The sequence below is a fragment of the Tiliqua scincoides genome, chromosome 6 (assembly GCF_035046505.1).
Source record: "Tiliqua scincoides isolate rTilSci1 chromosome 6, rTilSci1.hap2, whole genome shotgun sequence".
Classification (NCBI taxonomy): domain Eukaryota; kingdom Metazoa; phylum Chordata; class Lepidosauria; order Squamata; family Scincidae; genus Tiliqua; species Tiliqua scincoides.
In genome coordinates, this window is record NC_089826.1 from 47,940,855 (window position 1) to 47,964,615 (window position 23,761).

Consider the following 23,761-nt stretch of genomic DNA (forward strand, 5'->3'; position numbering starts at 1 on the left):
GTGAAAGCTATAAGACAGTTTGCATTACCAGCATCATACACAGTGAGGTTTACATAGGCAGGCTTTTATTTAAATCCCTTATTAAATAGGGATTTTTACAATTTGAAAGAAGGTTCTTTCTTTCAAGAACCACTACATTCAAGGTGTTTCATTCCGATCTGGCTTCCCATTCTGGCCTCCATCCTCCCACGCTCAGAGCAGATGGAATAGCTCGGCTTCAGCTTGTCAGCTGCTTCAAGGTCGCACGGTGCTGGTGGCCTCGAACTGGCGACCTTGTGAATGTTATCTTCAGGCAGACGGAGGCTCTACCCTCTAGACCAGACCTCCTGCCCTAAATGTGTGAGAACCACTGTTCTAAACCTATTTGGGATCTGAGAACCTCAAGTGGAACTGAAATAGTTCATTTTCATGCAGCTATTGCCGCTGAGAGATTCAAAATTATATTAAACTCACATTTAGTATGCTTTAATAGATTTATATGCCAACATTCTAGGAAATAATTTACGATAACTAACAAAGTGGGTAACTTTCTGTCACAGTATATGTTGGAGGAAATTAAAAATAGTTTCCTCTTTGGGGGGGAAGCAGAGTAGCTGAAGCAGCAGACTCCCCCTTTGGGTATCACCCAAGGGAACCTCCCTCACCCGGCTGACTGCTAATCAATAAAAAAGACAAAGAGGCAATGGGTTGTTAAAGTTGCAAAAACGAAGTTATTTGCTTACAGTTCCATTGAGTGTATATTTACAGCATCTGATTAGGATCAGAGGTTCAGCTATTACTTAGAGATAGCTGGCCTGGGCATTCAAGATGGCCTGGGCATCAGAATCCTGGTGCGTGCCATCTTAACAGGTCGGTGGTCAGAGGACAAGAGGAAGTGCTCAGAGGAGAAAGGAAGGATAAAGAGTTAGGGCCACACCCCACAAGGATCACAGAGAGAACAGGTAGAAAGGTCAGAGTCACTGGGCCATAGCCTGACCCCTTTTGGACAGCATCCTGCCCCCTCTGGACAGCAGATGGAGTTGCACCAACTCCAACAGTATAAATATAAATCCTGATCCAGTATAAAAATGTGAAATACCTGACTTATGGTACAGTTGTTTGCCATCTTATAGACTTGCAGTGCAGTCCTATGCACACTGTTCAGAAATATTGTGCTCAGAAGAGGCTTACTCCCAAGTAGGTATGCAATTTGCATGCATCTCATGAACTTGGAGTCGTCAGGTTTTGGTGCCAACAAGGGAGTAAACAAGGTTTTCCTTGTGCTAAATTATATACGTAAACATTATTTAAAGTTAAAATTTTGAGGCTATTATTTAATTAGAACTATTCAGAATATATTCCTGAATCTTATCATGCAGAACCTAAATGTATCCTCTTGGTTCCCCTTAGACCTGATGCTTGATCTTTACAAGTTAAAAAGTTTTTAACTCGTAATTTATACAGATTCAATTTATTATTTGGTAAGTCTATTTTGGAAGACTGACTTCTGGAATAGTGTTTCAAAAAACAGTGTTAAAATAATGGTCGGTCTAGATTTCCATGATATCAGAAGAACTGTATACTAGAGTGAACCATACAACTTTTTATATGCTTTACTTTGCAGTTAGACCCACATAGTGACAAAAATTCACTCTAAAAATAATTTAAAGTATATTTTTATTAGGTGGATTTAGTTAACCCAAATCACATATGAAAGTTTCTGCATGTTTAAATTTTCACATGTACTGTATGACAATTATGTATCAAATCTTCATAGGAGAGCATATTTACACTTTCAGATTTTTTCTAAAGAAATCTCAATTCTGTGTGTGTTCAACTGCTATAGCAAAATCCAGTTCAGTCTAAAAGGCTATATTTATGGTGGGTGATTACCACATTACACTATCCTGTTTAATTTATGATGACATAAGAACTGAATATCTGGACAGTTTGCTTTGAAGAAAATAGTACTGCTTATTTCAACAAAAGAGCAAGCTTAAATAAAAACCCAAATCAAACTATAAATATTTGAAATTATAGGTCTTCTGGAATTGGACCAAGGTGGTTTTAATCTGAAAGATTTCTTCAACCCAGTGAGATTTAAAAACTTTTTCCCCTCAAATAGCTGCTTTTGAGCAGCTTTGAAGCTCTTTCAAAAGTCCTTTGTGATACAGCAGGAGTAATAGTTTCTGTTGACGAAACAAGTGTCCATGCTCACTTGGGTAATTGTCATATTTGAATAGTGTGTTGGCAACTCTGTCTGAATGGTGGTTCTGGCACAGCGTCTAGTGTGGCTGAAAAGGTCGATTCGGGAGTGACAATCCTTTCCACACTGGGAGCAAGTGTAGTGTGTTCCTGGTCTGTCTCCCTGGCTATGGGCCTTCCTTCTTTGCCTCTTTGCCTCAGTCTGTTGGCAAAGTGTCTCTTCAAACTGGGAAAGGCCATGCTGCATAACCTGCCTCCAAGCAGAGCGCTCAGAGGCCAAGGTTTCCCATCTGTTGAGGTTCATTCCTAAGGCTTTCAGATCCCTCTTGCAGATATCCTTGTAGCGCAGCTGTGGTCTACCCATAGGGCGCCTTCCCTGCACAAGTTCTCCATAGAGGAGATCCTTTGGGATCTGACCATTGCCCTTTCTCACGACATGAGCAAGCCAACGCAGGTGTCTGTTTCAGCAATGTATACACGCTGGGGATTCCAGCTCATTCCAGGACTGTGTTGTTTGGAACTTTGTCCTGCCAGGTGATACCGAGGATGTGTCGGAGGTAGCGCATGTGGAAAGCATTCAGCTTCTTCTCCTGTTGTGCGCGAAGAGTTCATGACTCACTGCAGCATGGAAGTATACTCAAGATGCAAGCTCTGTAGACCTGGATCTTGGTATATTCCGTCAACTTCTTGTTGGACCATACTCTCTTTGTGAGTCTGGAAAACGTGGTAGCTGCTTTATCGATGCGTTTGTTTAGCTCGGTATCGAGAGAACGAGTGTCGGAGATCGTTGAGCCAAGGTACACAAAGTCAACCTCCAGTTTCATGCGCAGAGATTGCAATGCATGGTGGTGAGTCCACATCCTGAACCATGACCTGTGTTTTGTTCAGGCTGATTGTTAGACCAAAGTCTTGGCAGGCCTTGCTAAAACAGTTCATGAGCTGCTGGAGATCTTTGGCTGAGTGGGCGGTGACAGCTGCATCCTCAGCAAAGAGGAAGTCATGCAGACATTTCAGCTGGACTTTGGACTTTGCTCTCAGTCTGGAGTGGTTGAAGAGCTTTCTGTCTGATCTGGTCCGGAAATAGATGGCCTTCTGTTGCAGTTTCAAAGGCCTGCTTCAGCAGGACAGCGAAGAAAATCCCAAACAAGGTCGGTGTGAGAACACAGCCCTGCTTTACTCTGCTTCGGATGTCAAAGGGGTCTGATGTTGAGCCGTCAAAGACTTCAGTGCCCTTCATGTCCTCGTGGAAAGACCTGATGATGATGAGGAACTTGGGTGGACATCCTATCTTGGGGAGAATCTTGAAGAGGCCGTCCCTGCTGACCAGGTCGAAAGCCTTCATGAGATTTATGAAGGCTATAAAGATTGGCTGTCGTTCTCTGCATTTCTCCTGCAGCTGTCTGAGGGAGAATATCATATTGGTGGTGGACCTGCTGACTCAGAATCCGCACTGCGATTCTGGATAGACACTCTGAAATCTTTATTGAATGATGACATTTCATTCCAGAAAAACTGCTGTCTTTGTGTGTGCTTAGTTCAAAAACTTGATTAAAAAATGTACTTTAAAAACTTTTGTAGGATATGTGGATAAGTTACCATATGTTTTACTTTTTCTTTGCCTTCTATAGTAATTGGAAGTCTTTTTTGCAGATCTAGGAATTATGGACACAGAAGTATCCTAGTACTTGGCAAAAGTCAAGTAGAGATGTCATTTTTTTCATAGATCTCTTTTGTTCTGTTGAAAGCCGTGCTCTGTACATTTGTTTTTTTTGAAGTAATTGCTAGGAGCACAGCATTATTTTTAAATAAGTTAATAAAAATTTAAATTATTGTTCGTTTGATTCTTCTACATAATCAAATACAAATTCTGTTTAATGTTCTACGTTAATAAAGTTCAAATGTATTCCATAAAAAACAATGCAAATAGACAATTGTATATTCTTACTTATAAACAAATGTTGTTAAGGTTTTAGATTCATTTAAATACAAAAATAGAATGATTTGATAATGTACCTTCACAATTCTCTTACTCACTACCCTTAATCAGTTTCAACTGGGTTGCCATAACTACAACTTTCCAGATGTTTTAATATAGAGAACATAGGCTTAAAAATTTCTTCAAAGACACATGATACCATAATAGTAAATCTCTTAATAGAGTGTTAGAATCAAGCATTAAAAAAGAGTAGAGCACTAGCTTAATGGTCTGTGTTTTAAAATCAGCCTTTTGAAAAGCATGATAGGTGGCAGTGTCCTACAGATCACAGAAACAACACGTGAGCCAGTTTTCATGTAGTCTTCAGAAGATCCTTTACAATTGCTTTCTGGGTGTTTTATTGTTTGTTTTTCTTCTCTTAATGGAAATAAAATACCCTTCTCAAAGGATCCCTATTGAAAGTGACTGTCAACTGTAGTAACATATTAGCCCTTCCAAATATGAAAGGCACCTTCTTGTACCTGACTTTATATAAATACGATGATGCCGGTATCCTTATTTTGTTACGTAACACATCTGAGCCCAAACAAACTCTGTTGGTGCAAACTTCATTGAAGTGCACAGTATTTAAGCTGGAGCACTTTGAGTACTGAATATTTAACTGAAAAATATGCAGAACCTCTTCAGCGAATAGCTGTTTTGAATCTGCTCCTCAGGTAAAACGTTATTAGCTTGTCAGTTTAAGTTTTAATATTTGAAGTTATTTTGAAGTTTATCTGAACTCTGGTTAAATCAAACTTTAATAGGCCCTATCTTAATTCAATCTTCTGCCTACTTGTTTATGGTCAGTTTGGGTATAAACAAGTTTTAACTGTCAGGCTGAATGTGGGAAAAATCTTTTTCTCATTAAATATTCAGTTGGGGATTGCTATCAGTGAATCTTGGTAATTTTGTAGAACAAACAGTCACATTTTTCTCTATATAGATGGTAGTGAGCATTTTTCTTCTTTCAGGACTCTTGGAGGGCATTTTGGGTCCCTGTTTCAGACTCTTGGGGATAGCCTCTCTTCTTGATCAGTAGGCAGGGCCCAAACATAGCAGCATCTCCTTCAAGGGGAAGACCTTCAGACTTATCCTGCCTATAGGAGAGAAATAGGAACTTGTTAGAGCTCCTCTAGGGTTTTTATTAGGATCCTGATCCTTTTGGTAACTCATCTGAGACAACAGGGCATTCTTTTTTGCCCATCCCTAGATGAAATTCTGATCATATCATTGTCTAGAAACAAGGGCTAGAGCAATGTGGAAATGGCAGTGTCTTGCTTTTACAACATGATAGTTTTGTCATTGGTATGGATAAGAGTTTGCAGATGCAGCCTAGTACAGCACGTTTCCCGTGAAGTGCACCCTGAGCTAAACCTAGCAATGGCAATCTAAATGACAAGGTAGAGTTAATGACTGATGAAACTCCTTAACATATCTTGCTGGATCGTAGTCAGGTGGTGTTGTTTCTATGTACAGCTACAACCAATGATACATCAGACCTTTTCAGCAGGAGATAGCATTCCTAGAGAGTTTAATAAAGATCCCAATGGCAGTCAAGAAAACTTGGATTGGTGACTGGAACCAAACTGCCTAATTTAATGAAGATATCTTGCTATTCCAGACAGAATCCTGTTCACCACTGATGCCAGTCTGAGGGCCTGGGGGTCACCTATGGATGGACCTGGAAATATGGTCCCCAGACGAATCACAAAAGAATGTCAACCAGAGCTTCCCAAACTCTGGGAACACACAACATCCCAACCAGGGAAGTTCCATCTCTGCCCCCATAAAGGGCGGGGGAAGGAAAAGGCAGCAATGCAGTCACTGAGATCATGCTGCCAGGGGTTAAAGGGGTTTTTTGTTCCTTACCTGAGGCAGCACTGGCCTCCTGGAGTCTGTGGGTCTGTGGAACCTGCGAACCCATCTGCAGAGCTTCCTGTGCCTTGAAACCAAAAATAGTAAAAAAAAAAAAGATACTTCCTGTTTTTGTCGCAAAATCAGAAGTTTTTACTATTTTTAGAAGTTTAGTGACGTGGGGAGCCCTGCAGGAGGGTCTGCAGGCTCCCCAGACCCTCCTGGAGGTCAGCGCTGCTTCAGGTAAGGAGCAAAAAAAAAAATCCCTTTAACTCCTGGTAGCAGCATAATCAAGTATCACATTGCTTCCTTTGCCCTTCCCCCACAGAAATTTACAGCAGTTCCCAAACTCCTGGCAAGTTTGGAACCACTGGCATAAATGATCATGTTGCATTTTTGGAGATCTAGGGTTGTATGGGCACCATCATGTATTTTTCACAATGTTCTTAGACAGTGTGTTCATCAGCAAGCAGCAAGATACCTGGTCCAGTCTGCTTTACCAGGAGGTCAGTACTGTTATAGAATCAGTGGAGTATCACAGACATCACTCCACCTAGGTCCTGTATAGAACGACCTGGAAGAGCTAAGTATGTTCAGTGCATGCTTAGCTCTACTGGGTCATTTTAAGCCATTTCTGCCCAATGTTGCATATGTGCAACAGGAATCAAATGTGCACACCTGTGGACTGAACAGAAATGGGTTAAATAGGACCCTGACAAAGTGAGGAGGCTATGTCTACAAAGCTGCGCCCTTTTCCAGACCGCAGACCATTTGTTTGCTCTCTTAAGCAGCCAGCAGCTGGCAGATGAAGAGGAGACTATGGCAAGGTTCCCCCCTTTCTTGAGGAAAAAGGAGTTCACTGCTGCTTGAGTTTTTTTCTGCTCTCTTTGAGCAAGTGTGAAGGGAACTGGAGCATGAGTTGGTGAGGCAGAGAGGGCAGTGGGAAGATGCAAGATGTGGGGCCCTTGTGTTTTCACTTGCTTCTTTGAACTCATCACTCAAGAGCAAGAGCTTCAAGTCACATCAGCTGTGGGTCAGCCCTGCATCAGCTCATACATTAGCTCAGCACTGTAAAATTGAAATATACTTGACTGCAGATTTGGTGTTTGAGATGAGCGCTCTTTGGTTTTGGAGCTCTGAATTGATAGGCAGTTTACCTGTAGGCCCATGGGGATGGCACTTTTCTTGTATATCCTAAAGAGCCTGGAACAACAATTTGGAATGTCTTGAGAGAGTCCTAAGTGAAAATGAAAATTCTTACCTTGAATTTCTGTTCTCAGGGATTCCTGGAGGCCATTCATTCACATCTATTAAGGTTCCTTCCCATTTTATTTTTAGGTTTCTGCCTTTACCATATGTGGGGGTAGTGGTGGTGGTAACCAGGATCTCTTGTGGAATGTTCCCTGCCTTGTCTATTGTTAGGATTTTTGGGTTCTTGTTTGCTCTTGTTGGATATAATAAATGGTTGTTCACTTTTCTTGCTGGTTTCTGTTTGAGTTGTGGTTAGGGTTGAGAAGTACTCTACTGTTTTCTAGTAGAATCCAGAAGGACAGGATCATTACTCACCTTGGAAGATTTGCTACAAGGTTGCTTCCTGCTGACCAAGGGAATGGGCTATCCTGTAGAACAGGGATCTCCAAACTTTTTGGCTACAAGGCCGCATCAAATATCTGGTATAGTGTTGAGGGCCAGAAAAAAATTTAAATATGAAGTTTTAATAAATAAATTAGAGATGGAACTTAGAAGACTGAATAAATGAATGAGTGGGCTTGTTCATTCAAGGTTCATTGTTGGACCTTTCTGGCCTTCAGAACACCCTCCAGATGCAACCAGAGCGCAGTTCTGGTCGTGTTCAGTTGAGCAGGCCAGAGGTTTTCAGGGGACAAGAGGCTGGTTGCGGGCTGGATAGAGACTTGCTGTGGGCTGCATCTGGCCCCCGGGCCAGAGTTTGGAGACCCCTGCTGTAGAATATAGTCTGGAATCGGGCATACAGTATGCCCTACAGGAGTCTTGGAGCACAGAAGTTCTTGATGAGAATTTATTTTTCCATAGTCTGTGAGCTAGTAGGTTTCACAGGAGATAACCACATGTGAAAAAAGAAGCTGATGCAGTGATAAATATGTGAATATCTGTGTATGTTCCTCATGAGAAAAGGGCCTCCATCACTGTTCTAAAGAGACTTTTCCTCTTTACGCAGCAGCTGTTAAGTACTATGATGCAGTACCTTGGATTTACACTGCCTCTGAGACTAGAAGAGTCAGGTTTGTGCATTGTGTGTAGGCCAGGGTTTAGTTTTAGCTCTTTACAGGCAATAGAGGCCATATTGTGCTATGTTTAAACTGTTGGGTGCTCTTTAGATAGCAGTCATGGGGATGAATCAGCAGGTTTGAGTCAAAATGCCCTGGAGACCATAACTGGCTCGTGTCCTAAAGTTGCTTACTATAAACAAAGCTTCACAAAGATATCCCAGGGGAAAAAATGTAAATAGCAGCTTCTAGACCAGTGGTTCCCAAACTGTGAGTCGGGACTCAATTTTTGGTGGGTCCTGAAAGCTGACAAGGAAAATGTATTGAGTCCTATGGAAACCAAAACAGAGCAGCATGTGCACATATACTTGCAAGCAGGCATTTTAAAAAGCGGGACTCGGTGCTAAAAAGTTTGGAAACCGATGTTCTAGACAGATTGATAATTTAGCTCTTATAAAAATGTAAGCTTGGAGTTGTGTAGAAGGAAATTCAGTTGCAAATAAGTTTAGGTTATTGCTTAATACTCTTGCCTTGTATATGTTATATATACAAATAAAGAATTCTGATGAGAATGAGAAATGAAAGCCAGAAGTGTAGCAGCGATTGTGATTTATTTCTTTTTTTAAAGTCCCCCCTGCTATTCCACTATTCACAGTCCTCAAAGTAGTTTTAATATTTTAAAAAATCCCTCAAACCCATTCTGATCTTAACCACAGTTTAAAATATAGTAGTGCTAACTTTATAAAATCAAGTTTAAAAAAATTGATGATGAAACATTCATAGGACAAACTTGGCCTAGTACTTTTACAGTAATGGTGCAGGCTGCTGTAACAGACCTATTCTTGTTGAAGGACCATATTGGTTTAAATTTTATAAAGGAGAGCTCATCATTTTCAGAAGCTGAAAAAACTGGCTTGGTGCTATAGAAGAGACTCTGTATTCTTTCATGGAACTTCCCTTCCTAGCCAGAGATGTGGAGACCCACACAGGTGTCTGAAAATATTAACATCTTTTTCTGCCCTGCAGCTTCTGGTTAAACAGGGCTAGTAATTCTTAAATTATTTCCTTCACCCATGAAGTAAAGCCTTGCCATGTATGCAACTTGGGCACCTTCAGTTTCCTAAGGGAGGTTTAGACTTAATGCTATCTTTACTTTAATCAGAAATATATTTTATTCTGATTTTGAATTTGGAGTGTTGGCTGATGTTTGTGCATCCTTTTTAAAGGATTTATTCAGGAAACACTTAGAATTTATTTGGGATTGCTAATAAAATGCAACCATGAAACTAAAGCTGATCTTTCCATTGTGGTGTTTCTGGGGTATAGTGGGGAGGGAGTACTCTTAAGTTTTTTTTCTGACAGTTGCAGTTACTAGGTCATTTTAGATATTTATCAGCCAAAAGTTAGCTGTAAAATGAAAATATTTGTTTTCACAGTTCTTCTTAAACATAGAACCCTTGCAGCTTACGAAGTGCAAAACAAACCAGAAACTCCACAAGCAACCACATCTTGAAGTGGAATGATTGCATATACATGGGGACCCCCATGTCCACAGATCCTGTGTCCACGGTTTCAATTATATGCAGATTGGATCCGTGGGCCCCCCCACATGCCCCCTCCAGAGTTGAGGGGAGCTTCTGAGCTCAGAGGAGGCCGCAGTCGTCTGCCTGTGGCCGCTGCTGGACTCAGACTGCCTGAAGGTGAAAAAACCACAGCTTCTTGTTTCACATGGGTCAGTTGAGGGTGATATTAGAGGTCACAGACAAGGATGTGTCAGGAAATGAAACTGGAGATACAAACAGTGGACAAATCCATACAGGACTTTGGAGGGAAGGATAAGAAGCTTATGCAGGATCTGGGAGTAGCTGGGAAGCCAGATTTAAGGCGGGCTGTGATTAGAATCATGGATGATTTTTGAAGGTGTGTGCTGGGTAGAGTGTGAAAATAGGAATGTTACTGTAATTGAGATGACAGATAACCTAGGCATGCACTAGAGTTCATGTTGAGGAGACAGAGTCTCATTTTTGTATCATTGTAATGGAAGAAGTAACCTGATCTTGTGATGGACTGTGTATGGGAGTGGTGGGCAAAGGAGACTGTTATTGGCTGTGCTTTCTAATAGGTACATGTAACATGCATACACAGGGAGAAGCAGGAATCCTTTGTGAAAGCTAATGGCATGTCTCTGTAATTCAGTGATGAAAAAACTGAAGCCAATTTAAAGTGCATTGAAACATTTACTGATGGCCCAATCCTAACCTGCACTGGTGCAGCCAGCAAGAAAACATAACAAAGCTGTTTGGTCTGCTCTACTTACTTACATTATCTAGATCTTCAGTCAGTCCAATTTGGTGTCAGAGAAGTAGGACCTTCAGCAGCATTCGCCCAATTCAACCCCTGCTAATTGGGTAAGAGGCACTCTTTCAAGTGGGTGTTCCTCTTTTTAGCAGGGGGAGAGTAACTGGCCCACCTCACCCCAGCAGTGTCTTTTCTAGTGGCTGTCTGCTGGTGTTCTTTTTGCATCTTTTTAGATTGTGAGCCCTTTTGGGACAGGGAGCCATTATTTATTTGATTTTTCTCTGTAAACCGCTTTGTGAACTTTTAGTTGAAAAGCGGTATATAAATACAGTTAATAATAATAATAATAATAATAATAATAATAATAATAATAATAATAATAATAATAATGCTGAAGCGTATCTTAGAGAGGACTAGCTGATTCTTATAGCCATTCTCACTTGGACCTCATGAGGGATCTGGACCAATCCATGTTCTTACCAAATTTGCTGGTTCATGTTGCCCCACCTCTCAGTACCCAATCACCTCCAAAACTTGTTTTGCAGGAAGCAGGCTTCTCACCAACTTGGATGCACCTGGGGATGGCTTCGCACTCAGCTGATCTCCTTTCCCAAGGCCAGAGTGACTTAGCTATTTCACACTCTGTCTTTCTACACTTCAAATTTTAAACCTTCTGTAGTATTTACACATCACAGGGACCAGCACTCTGCCTAGTCATAAAGTTGATACAAGTACATAGGCAAGGATGTAATATAGTCATGTCAAGATGGTACAGTTTCCTGATGTTAAGATCAAAGCATATATGATGCTGTTCCCATTTCCCAGCATTCTCATTAATTCATCTATACTTCTTCATTCCTATCTAAAACAATATTTAATTCCTAAATATTACCCCTCACTATTGTCAACCCCCTCCCCCGAAGCACCTACTTCCAGGTGCTGCACTTTGTTTGAGGTGCCATTGGCCCTAGGCTTGCTACTGCCACTTGTTTTGGTGAGTAGGAGGTTCCAGCAGGCGTGGGTGGGTGGGATGGGGAAGTTTTGTATTGGGTCCCATAGTTCTTAAGGCTGTCCCTGTACTTAGAGCATTCATCCTTTAAATTTAACTGTTCACACAAACACTTATGATTGGAGAAATGTGATTCAGTTCTTAATGCAAATGACAGTTTATTTTAATCATTGATGCATACAGGCATGGATTGATCACATTGGCTACAGGCTTCTGTTTCATGGAAGACAATTGATGCACAGAAATTGGAAATCATATGCTATATCCCATGAATTGCTTAGTTGAAATGGTGGCTTGCAGGTTTCACCATAAAATTAGGATTACTGTAAAGGAAGAATCTATGCTATCCTGGTGGTGCAGGGAACAAACCCTTCTCTTCAGCAAAGCACTATGTGGTTGTTAGCTTGGGGCTTTGGGTCAGCCTGGAAGCTGTCATCGACAAGTTAAACTCAGCCTATATGAGATACGTGCAAGAGGAAGGCAATGGTTTAATCATGGAAAATAGAAGTCGGGATGGGTGGGGCTGCACTCAGCAGAGTAATAGTCACAATTAAATGTTATTGCAGAGAGTAGTCCAGAAGTTCTGTATGTAAATGAAAAAGCAGGAGAGTTTCTGCTTGAATGGAATAGGGATCAGGCAAGGTTTAGAAGACCATAATCAGAAATCTCCTTTCTATATAGTGCTGTGATACTGGCATAATGTCCTGGTGTTTGGTAGCCACAGCAGTTTCTAATTATTGACGTTTCAGCTGTGAAGAGAGGTTCTTAATGATTTAACAGATTTTTACAAGTAGATTGCATTTTATCTGCACAAGTAAAATTTATGGGGAGAGATATTAAATGTGAGAAATGAACATCTGCCTATTTTCAGAACAGCCCTAACATAAAGCGTGCATTAGATTTGTTCACTGCATTTTCCATATTTGACAGTGTGCAGGATATGAAGATCCTTTATGTATATTGAATTAATAGCTATTATTCAGATGAGCATGTGTGCTGTACCTGTTCTCATAGTGGGGGATGTGTTCCTGTTTTGTTCATTAGCCTCCTGTGCACCTCACTGTAATCAGCTTTTGAACAGTCTGTGTACAGGTGGACCCTATTTATCCGCGTTAGTTCCGTTCCGTGACTTGGCATGATTAACAAAAAATACGTTGTGCTGAGTTCCATAGAGTTATGCAAATTCTCTGCAGCCTGTCACTTCTGAATAGAAGGAAACTAAGGCAGCTGTTCTCAATCCCCTCCCCTCCGCTCTGCCCTCAGCCCTCCCTGTTGTCAGTTGTCCTACTTCTTTCACATAAGCCCCACTGTAGTTAATGGGGCTTACTCCCAGGAAAGTGTGGAGAGGTTTGTAGCCTTGCTGGGCTGTTTTGTTTCCGTAGGCTGGAGCAGGAGAGCCTGCACCATCTGGAGGGGGGGGGGATTGGGTAAACACACCCTGGGTTTTTTAAAGCAGTTCCCTCTGTTGCTGCCACACCTGCCTCTGTGTGTGTGTGTGTGTGTGTGTGTGTGTGTGTGTGTGAGAGAGAGAGAGAGAGAGAGAGAGAGAGAGAGAGAGAGAGAGAGAGTGCTCCACCTTGTTGCACTTGCTCTGGCTTCAGAGGTTTTCTCCCCCCTTCCCCTCTTCAGCTGCTTTGCTGGCTCAGGGGCAGAGGCATCACTGCAGGGGGGGCGGTGCACTAAGTTTTGCAGAAAGCCTTCCTGCAGTGTGCAAGAGCTCCCCCCTTCCCTTCTGAACCATGTGGGCGGGGGTGAGGCGAATGGAGAGGGAGGAGCCTCTTGCACTCTGCAGGAAGGCTCTCTGCAAAACTTTGTGCACCGCCCCACCTGTAGCCACGCCTCTGCTCAGGGGCTCCAGGAGTCTTACTGTTCCTTCGCAAGGGGAGCCTTTTCCAGGGCTCCAGGGCTATTTCCCTGTTTTGAACCTTTTGGCAGTGTTTTGGGCTGCCACCACAGGGCAAAGGAGGCAAAGGTGTGTGTGACTTTCAGTTCAGTTGTCCCCACCCCTGAGGCAAATCCACAGATTAAAAAATCCACAGATAAATAGGCTGCACCTGTACATCTCTATTCTCTCTAAATAAGCCCTCCAGTTGAGCCTAGTCTCTGTGGTCTGGAAGCCATGCACCTTCAGTTGTGCATCCATGTCTTTCACTGTGGCTAACCTGTACTATTTTTTTTCCCTAACCAAATTGTATTACTTTGTAGAATCTTGAAGATTAAGGGCCCAATCGTATCCAGCATTCCAGTGCAGATACCACTGCAATGCAGCCCCAAGGTAGTAGAACAAATGTTCCCTTGCCTTGAGGAGGCCTCTGTGCTTGCACCCCCCCCCCCCACATGATGCAGCACATGCCCTGCTGGCACAGCAGTATCTCTGCTGGAAAGTTGGATAGAATTGAGCCCTAAGGGAAAAGAAACCTCCAGTCCTGTAGTGTGCCATGCCACAGAGTTATGAAATAACAGTGTATCAAGATGAAGATTAATTAGATATCATTACTATTTAAAGATCTTACAGTGTTTAATCATATTCTTTAAACCAAATTGTCTTTCATCTTTCCACCCCTCTTCCATGTTTGAAAATGAACACTAGTCAGATGTTTAGTATGCTAAGTTTGAGCCTAAGTTTACAATTTGGTTTTGCTCTAAGACTTCTCCCCCCCCTTTCTCTAGCTTCGGCAAGCGTTCTGCAGGGAGCTTCAGGCGTGGATGTGAATGCATTGTGTTAGAACCATCTGAAATGATTGTGGTAAGCATAACTAGATTACTGATTGTTGAACTATGTGTTTTTGCATTTACTAATGCTTTTTGTAGCTTCCTAATTTGCTTTAAGCTGCCAATTTACAATAGTGGTAAGTTTACATTTTTACATATGTGTATGATTTCGTAGCCTATAGACCAGGGGTGTCCAAACTTTTTGACAGGAGGGCCACACCATCTCTCTGACAGTGTGTTGGAGGCTGGGAAAAAATTAATTTAATAAATTTAAATAAATGAATCTATTAGAGATGGAACTTGTATGAATGAATGAAGGTCTCATGATAGCTCAGAGCCTGTGAAAGGCTTTGTGCAAAGCAAGGCTGACCTTTCCTTTGCTGCCACTGCTGCTTCACAGGCATGAAACAGTAGAGGGAGCCTGCAGCTTGCACGAGAGCTCGAGCAGCTGACATTTGCGCTGACTGCAGTTGATTCAGACCAGCGCAGACTCCAGCAAGTCTCCTGTGGATCAAAGGCTCATTGGAGACAGGGGGCTCCCTGCCGGCTGGATTAGGGGGATCCCTTAGGCTGCAAATGACCCCCAGGCTGGGGTTTGGGCGCCCCTGCTATAGGCTAACAAGTACCAAATAGTTGTTTTTAAAATAAGTGATCATATAGAAGATATATACTGAAACACTTCACTGAGATACTTTTAGTACACTCGGACTTTCCACTGATTATAGCTATACAAATTAAGAGTATCTAAAAAGATTTGGCTGTTGTTGAACAAGACGTTTTAAAACTTAGGGATGTTTGGATCTTGTATCAGTAAAGCTTTCCAGAATATCTCTGTTAGGGGCATTAGAAATTACCAAATTCAGCTATGTCTAAAATGCATTCTCATATAAGGCTTCATAGCATGTAATTAATGTAACTAGTAGCAAAATCATCAAGGCATCTTTTGGACAAATCTGTAATTAACAATTTCACACTCTCTTGCATAATAGTGAATTTTTGTAAGGGAGATATTTTAGAAATTTTGATTCTTTTCTGGTGCTTAGAGAACAATAAAGAGCTATACCAGAGGCAGGGAACCTTTTTGTGTTGGAAGGCCGCATTAAGTTAGCTATAATCTAATAAGGCCACATTCAAGAAAGTTCAATTAGATATACTTCAAAATGTACATTATTTTGTAAAAATCTAACTACTATTTACTAACTTCAAAAAATGAAAACTAAAGTTAACTAACCTTCTAGTGACTTTGTTGTGACCGCTTCTCTAGACTGATATGAGGCTGGAGTTCCTCATGGACTCTCCCCAACTCCCCCCCTTCGCCAACCAAGCTCAGGAGGTAGTGGCGCCTATCAGGCGGGGGAAGTTAATGAACCGTAGATACTCACCTATAAGGTGAGAAATTTTTACCAGAAAATCAAGGCTGAATTATCTCCTTGTCCTGTCTTGATTAACTCCTTGGGGCAGTTGAGGGTGGTGCAGCAGCCAGGAGAAGCTCAATGTGGCTTGAATTCTGTATTTTAAAAAAATCCTTTGCTTTGGCTGGCCATACCTTTCTTCTCTGCCTCACCCAGGCTTTGCAACTAACCAGCAAGTCTCTCAGGCAGGTTGCCTCTGGGGCTTAAAAACTGCCAACTACAAACGCAATACTACTGAAGATGTAAAAAATTCTCCCTCCCTCCCTCTCCTCCCCCCTCCCTCCAGGCTGTTCCATTACACAGAAGGGAGGAATAGCATACAGTACTGCATAAGCACCTTGTTAGTGTCTTCAAAAACAGTGTCACAGTTTAGATCCCCCCTTTTATTCTGGCACCAGCGCAATCATACTCCAGGGCAAGCTGCAGCTCTTCCTCACATACACCATTCCCTAAAGTCCCTGCCCCCTGGCTTATTTGAGTGTCATGGAACATTCCATGATTTTTAACTGAAAACCTGCCCTTGTCTTATCTGTGAGATCGCCTTATGAGTATCTACAGCACATTCTAGAGTCGCATTAGAATGAAATCATGAGCACAGCAGGTGTCCAAATAGCCCTTTTGACTTAATATTTTAATTGTGGCTGTCAGGTGGGGCTTCTTTTACTCTTTGATATTTTGAATACAGTCATTTTAAGATTAAAATAAAAATAAGACAAACAAAACCATATTAATAAATATAAAAGGAAATGCTCTATAAAATTTGGATTCACTCAAAAGGCCACACTTAATGGCCTAGAATGCCGCAGGTTCCCCACCCTTGAGCTATATCATAAAGAGTTGTGCTAACTATACATTTATTAGCATATTAAAAAAGAGTGATCTCATTGACACTGTCTTCTAAAAAACATGTTCCAAGTACACTTTTAATTTCTGATTTCATTAGTGTCTGCAATCTCATCCTTTTTAAAGATCTGTTCTTGAAGTAAAATAACATATATGAGTAAGGATGCCTGAGGGTAGGGGCATATATTACTTTTGCCATAAAGAATTTTTAAATTTTTTCCCCATTTTTGTGAAAAAAATACATTTAAAGTCACAAAACAAATATCAGCTTAACAAAACGAAGAATAACTAAGGGTGCAATCCTAACCCCTTATGTCAGTGCTTTCCATCACTGGCATAGCTGTGCCAATGGGACATGTTCTGCATCCTGCAGTTGGGTGTTACTCACGGAAGCTTCTTCAAAGTAAGGGAATGTTTGTTGCCTTACCTCAGAGCTGCAACCTCAGGGCAACCTCCCTGGCCCTCAGAACACCCTCCGAAGCTGACAGGAACACAGCTCCTGTCACCTCCAGAAGATTACAGGGCCCTCTGAGACCCATGGATTTCATTATCCATTGGTTTTCTTATCTGGAGTCTTGGAACAAAACCCCCAAGAGACACCCTGTATTACCACTTAGTTGATAATGGCACATCTAGCCATCAGCCTTGAAAATGAAAGGAATTCCTGGTCATGATTGTTTAATTGATCTAGAGCAGGGGTTCTCAACCATCGATACTTGCAGTGTTGGGTAGTGCACATGGCACCTGCTTCCCAGCAGCAAGACCATGGTGGGAGCTTCAAATGGCAGCAAGAGGCTCCATGTGGCTTTCCAGCTCGTGCTTTTCAAGTGCTTGAAAAAGTCCTTCTGCCCGTTCTGAGCCTCTTACTGCTGCTCCCATCATGGTCTCTGAACCCGGAAGTAACTGGTGATGAAGTCATCGCCAGTTACTTTCATGGGCCTCCTCATGCCTTATATAAGGCATAAAAACATCACTTCCAGTTTTACAAAAAACTAGAAGTTCCATTTTTTTGTTCTGAGAATCATTCTGAGGCCCACAGAGGCTGCCCATATAGCTCAACTCCCCTCATCTCTGGAGGGTGGGAGGGTGTTCCTCATATCCATGAAGGATTCCGGAACAGACCCCCCCCCCCCCATGGATACCGGCTCATGTCTGTATATCCCTAGGAATTAAAATTCCCAAGTACTTAATAAGGCCGGGGTACCATAGTAATTGCCAAGCTTTGAATACATCCTGTAAAGTACTGCCCTCCAGTGACATCAGTTCAGATTTAAACCAATTCAGCAAATATTCAGATAAATCTCACTTTTACTGTCAAGATACCACTGAAACACCTTTCTTTTGTGATTGATTCCCCCCTCCGTGTAATGGTTTGCAGTACAGTAGAATGTAGTGTAGAGAATAAGTTTATTACTGAAAAGTTGAAATATGCTATGTGCTACTACTATGTTAGTAGCTGAGCCTTTGGATTTTTGCTCTCTACAAAATACAGGATGGCCACCAAGTCCCTATACAGGCTTAAATGCTTTCAGTCCCAGATTCACACAATTTCATGCATAGGGACTTTGTGGACAGACTGTAGAAACAGTGGTATGTATGATGCTGAATGCAATACTTCCTTTAGGTTCTTTTTGTTCATGTATGTGGGGGGAGGGGGAAGGTTTACATTATTGCTATGTAAAGTGTCATTGTTCAGAGTTTTTTCCTCCTCAGAATAGTTTTTAAAAAAATCTTTGTACTTCAAAGAAGGAAATTGTATGCTGCCATTAGAAAATCTTAAGTCCCACAGGATGGGAGTGGAAACTCCCCAATGGCCTATTGAAATTAGCAGGAAGACTTCAAGTTCCGTTCCTTAAGAAATGCTTTTTTTTCTAGTGAGAAAGTAACTTTATATATGAAAGAGTAAAAAAAGATGCTTATTTTTGTTTTAAAGACTGAGATAGGTACAGTGTAAAATATACAAATATTTATCATTTAAAAAAGAAGATAGGTCAGTTGTAAACTATGACTGACAACTGAATAAAGTCCTCATAATTATACCAGCTTTGTGTCTCTGCATAGCATTGACTCACTGATATCCACCTTTGAAATAGTAGGAAATTCATTGTTGACTTTGATTTCAGTAAGGGTTTTGTTTTATATTACATCTCAGACTAAAATGAGTGCCAGTGCAGACATCCTTTAATTGATATAGAGGACAGGTCCATCCTTTGGTTTTTCTTTTCTTTTGGATATTACTTGCAAAATGTAACGTATGTCTGTAATTGATATTACATTTTTCTTTTTACTAGGTGGATTACATGGATGAAAATGAAGAATATTTCCAGAGGCAGGCATCTCATAGACAATCTCGAAGGAGATTTCGAAAAATCAACCAAAAAGGAGAAAGGCAAACAATTATTGATACTGTGGATGCTTATCCTGTGGGAAAACCACCTTTGCCCAGAGGTTATCATACGGTAAGCTAGCCACGTTATTTGCATAGCCTATTTTTACATTAGGAGTAAATTATATTATTTGCATATAGCACAAGCATTTGTTAATCATTTTCTGTTGGCATGACTTGTGCAGGCAGAGGTGTCCATATTCTTGCTTAAGTGATTGGTATAGCTAAGTGTGTTTAGGTAAAAATATTACTAGTGTTCAGAATAGTGTGTAAACTTGATTTCTGAAGCAAATCAGCTTCTAAACATAAATTTAAAATACTTCAGTTATGATCTTGGTAATAGACAGTCCTACTTTTAAATGGCCTTCTGTGTGAAAAACAAAAACAATGAAACCATGGTCTGGTAATACATTCATTTGTATGTATAACCATTGTTTTATTAGTACAGCACAAGCCTCATGCTTATCTTTTATTTAGGCCAAAATTTTGCTTATCTCTTCTCAGTGTGAGAAGCAGATCAGAATGTATTACTTCCATTGATGTGGTTGACATGAGATCAGATCCATTTAACACATGTGGACCCATGACTTTATCATCTGAGAGAGCGTTAATTCCATATTACTTGTGTAGAATAATGAGAATTTGAATAATAATTATTTCAAGTTGAAAGAAAAAAGGTTTCGCACTTTATACTGGTATTACAAATCTGGAAAAGAAAATGTGGTTTTGTTTTTTTTAAAATCAGGGTAAGGGGGGGGGTAGAACCAGGTCTAGCAGTGCTTGAATTTCTGGTACATTTGAAATCTTACAAAATATTCAGAAGATGTAGTGACAGCGAATTCTTAGTTATCAGGGAAATTTTCCAGGAACTAATTTGACATTTTTTTTTAGCTCTAGCACCATCTTAAGGTAGTTAATGCTGCTGGATTTTTACTATTATTACAATGAGACCAGTTGTTTTATATATTCAGTTAGTTCTCATTATACTCTAGGGTTAGCTTCCTGGAAAACCTAGTGGATAGTAAATTCACAGATGGCGAACCACTGATCCTGTGGGTTCAATGAGATTAGGTACAGGGGATATCTGGGGCAGGGGTTGGAAGGGATATCATCAAAATAATCTAGCAGAGACCCTCAAGAAGCCAACAGAATGCCAGAGGAAGCGGGGGAAGTGCCAGAAGATCTCTGAATGCTGCAGAGGTTGCAGGACCCTTCAGAATGGCACTTGCAACCACCACAGACCCCTTTAAAGTAATGGGGGGAAGCTTCCGCTGGTCATTTTAAAGGGGTCCACACTAGTCACAGGCACCATTCTGAAGGTCCCTGCAGCCTCTGGAAGGTCTCCGCATAGTGGATAATGAGAACAGAAGCACAGTTATTGAAAGAAGGTAGCAATTCTGCCCCTCTTGGATAAGCGAATTTGCAGATAGCGAATTCGCATATGAAGGGAGCTGACCATAATCATATGGAGAAACATGTTACATATGTAAATGTGGTGTAGTTAGCATGGCAACTCTAAATAGTACCCCACAATCACAAGGATTGATGTGTGTGTTCTGTATAAATGCCAGTCTGTATGATATTTCTCCACGTAATTGCGTTCCTGAGTTTGGCCAACTACAATTGTGTGGGGGAAGCAGAGTTCCCTGACTGTGTGAACTGTTGGTATGCACATTATACAGCTGCATTAATGCATACCTATCTAAGATGTTAGAGTTATTCATGTGCTCTCTCTGATCCTAAAGTAGTGGGGATATACACTTTTTCTTTTCCTACAAACATTGTTACTTGTTGCCAGTTTGTATCATCTACAATCTATGTACAACTGTTACCATATGAATGTTTGCCTCTGTCCGTTGTTAATTGCAAAGCCTTTTTTGATGCCTTGCAAGCATCTTGTATACCAACACTCTTATCTTTTGTTTATAAAGCAGAAGGATTCAGGATTGTTTATAAAGGATGTTCAGGATTCAGGGCAGTTCTTGGTAGTAATTTTTTGACTTTATTTAGTCTGGTTCAACTTGCTTGCTCCTTTTATGGAATCTTTTGATATTTTATAAAGTTGATTTGTGATAATATTAATATGGCATACTTCTTGGTTGATCAGTTTTAGAACTACAAAAGAGAATGCTTGAGTAACTGACAGATGAACATATATTATTTGTTTTGTGTGGGAAGATGAGCCTCTCCAAATACTCAAGGACACATGTGCCCACTGTTAGTTTAGAGAAGCAAGTCTTCCCTTTGTGCAGTACTTGTATAGTCATCAAAACATGGCTTCTGTATAAAATGTGACTTGCTTCTCAGGCTGCAATCCAATATGCACTTACCTGAGAGTAAGTCCCATTGAACACAGTGGGATGTGCTTCTGAGTAGGTATACATAATGACTGTCAGTGTGCTGGTTTCCTCCCTTGGTTTATAATACGTTGGAAATATTGACTGAGAAATATTGTACCCAGTTGACTGTTTCAAAGACGGGGTGCGCATAATATAAAAAAGTGAATATAGATAATGCAGGGACATCCAAGTTGTTTAAAACTAGTTATTAGCAAACAACTCAACAATGAAACTTGATGAACAATGTGATACCTTAAATGGAGCAGAAAGGGTCCTATATGTATTTTAAAGAAATAATACCTAGTTCATTACATTCAGTGGCTTAGGGAGAGTCTCTACTGCAACCCCATATCCCTTTAAGGACTTTCCTTACAGAATAACTTTATTTTCATAGTAGTGATATGTTTTGGCACCTCTGATAATGTTCATCTTTTCCTTTCTCCTATATGGCATTCATTTCATTTTGGCTCACAGGAATGCACTAAACAGCAGGTATTGTAACTTATGTGTATGGTCCTCCAACGTTAACGCTTTACTTCCCCACCTTCCCCTCAGTTTGGAGTGTGACTAATGTCTTAATTCTAATTGATGTTGTTGCTAAATTTGTTTCACATCCCGTCTGTTCCCCTTCATGATATGTATTTTAGCTTCAGTAAAATAAATATATAGAGAGCCTGGCAACATCGCCATTACCTCCATATCAGTATACTTAATTTAAATAAACAATCAAAACTCATTGTCTATTTTTGATGGTTAGATGATGTTCTGTGGCATCAGTACAATATATAGAAAATTACTGACAGTCTGATCTGTATTAGTTGCATCTAAAAGTTGCATATTACTGAAATACAGAAGGTGTTGATACACATACTGGAACAGGAACTGTAGAAAATCTATGGAATTACCTTATAGTTTAGGAGTGGTGATATTTTCACGTTTACATTTTAAACATTGTGAAGTTTGTTTCAGATTAGCTAAAAAAAGGTTAAAGTGCAGACAAAATTATCCTATGAACCTGCAATAGTCAACATGAAGTTCAAGAGTGTAAAAAAAGTATGGTCTATTGTATGCTCATGTTTACTAGTGTTTTACCTCATATAACTTTGTTTTAAGAACAAATACCATTATCTTGATTTGTTCAGAAACTAAAAGTGCAATATTGACTTTTTAAAATAAAGTAATAGATGAGAATGAGATCCACAAGGCAAAGTAAGATGGTATCATTCTGAAGAGATGGTGGGTCTCTGTCCTTATAAGGATGAGCATGTATATCACTGACCATCTTTGAACCAGGCAGGAGAACAATATCACAATGGAGTTTCACTGCTCTTAGGTTTTTAAGCTAAACTGATCCCCAGATCTGAGCATCTACAGTGCATATTTTTAAACCCGTTTCTTGTAATGAAGCATTCATTCCTGAAGGGAAGGACATTTGACTTCATTGTACAAAGAAAAGCGTAAGACAACAAAGCTATATTAGCTAGTAATGTGTAGGGTGGTATTTCAGGTTCTGCCCTGGATGATTTAAGGGCCCAATCCTATGGCCCTCCAGTGCCAGCACTGGGTGTCATAAACATGCCATAAAGCACAATTACGGCACCCTGTGAGGAGGGAGTGCTGGCACCACGCCAATGCCGGACATGTGCTGCCTGGAGCAAGGTAAGTGGTCCAGGTGGCAGTAAGAAGCTTTGGGGGAGGACGAGGACTGGGAGGGGGTGAGACCAGCAGAGCCCTGTTCCTTCGGATCCTATACTCCATGTCAAGCTGAAAAATAGCTGGTGTAGACTTGAGAAGCCCCATTGTGGGGGCTGGGGCTTACCTCGGAGTGGGGGGAGGGAGGAGACCTCTGACAGGACTGCTTGGATACAGTGGTTGCCATTTAGGCACTGCTGTTCCCAGTGCCAGCGCCAGATATAGGATTGGGCTGTCAGTCATTTTAGGCCATCACTTTGCATTTGGTTCTGGCTTCGAGATCACTAGTGTTTTGAAGAAGTTGAAGGGGAGTCATAGGAAAAATGGCAAGGCATTATACCATGCCATTTATGCATTGAAGATACTAACACTTCAAGACAAAATACTGCAGCCTGAATATGTAGCCAAGGATAGGTGAGTGAGGAAGAAAAGGTTAATAAGTGTGATAGTTTTGTGTGTGGTTTGTTTTTATGTGTAGCAGTAATATCTTAAACTTTTATTGGTAAAAGGTACTGTTACTAGTACAATAAGTACTAGTTCTCATAAGTACAATAGCATAGCTTTTGTGTCTCATTAAGTACAGTCTCATCTCTGCATCTCATTGAGTACAGTTCAGGAAAAATGTTGATCAGTATATAAGCATTTGTTTGTTCAATAAATAAGATTTTTGTTAATTCAAAAAAAATTGTACAAAGATTTGAAGGTTTTATTACAAACATCTCCTAGGAGGCTTGCATTCTGCATCTAGTGTGCTTCTTTCTCATGTTACTTGTTTAATAGTCAGTCATTTTAATATAAGTTAAATATA

General features: G+C 40.7%; 1 protein-coding gene across 6 annotated transcripts in view; it reads left to right on the forward strand.

The window, feature by feature from the left end:
• The window catches only part of RAPGEF2 (Rap guanine nucleotide exchange factor 2), a 225,689-nt gene that overhangs the window by 96,168 nt on the left and 105,760 nt on the right, over positions 1-23,761 (forward strand). For 4 of the 6 annotated variants that reach the window (XM_066631661.1, XM_066631659.1, XM_066631664.1 and 1 more), the window contains 3 exons: positions 14,240-14,315; positions 18,828-18,995; positions 21,736-21,753. In XM_066631661.1, the coding sequence (XP_066487758.1) occupies positions 14,240-14,315; positions 18,828-18,995; positions 21,736-21,753 (262 nt within the window). The remainder of the gene's footprint in view (positions 1-14,239; positions 14,316-18,827; positions 18,996-21,735; positions 21,754-23,761) is intronic. The other 2 variants (XM_066631663.1, XM_066631662.1) reach the window with 1 other exon arrangement.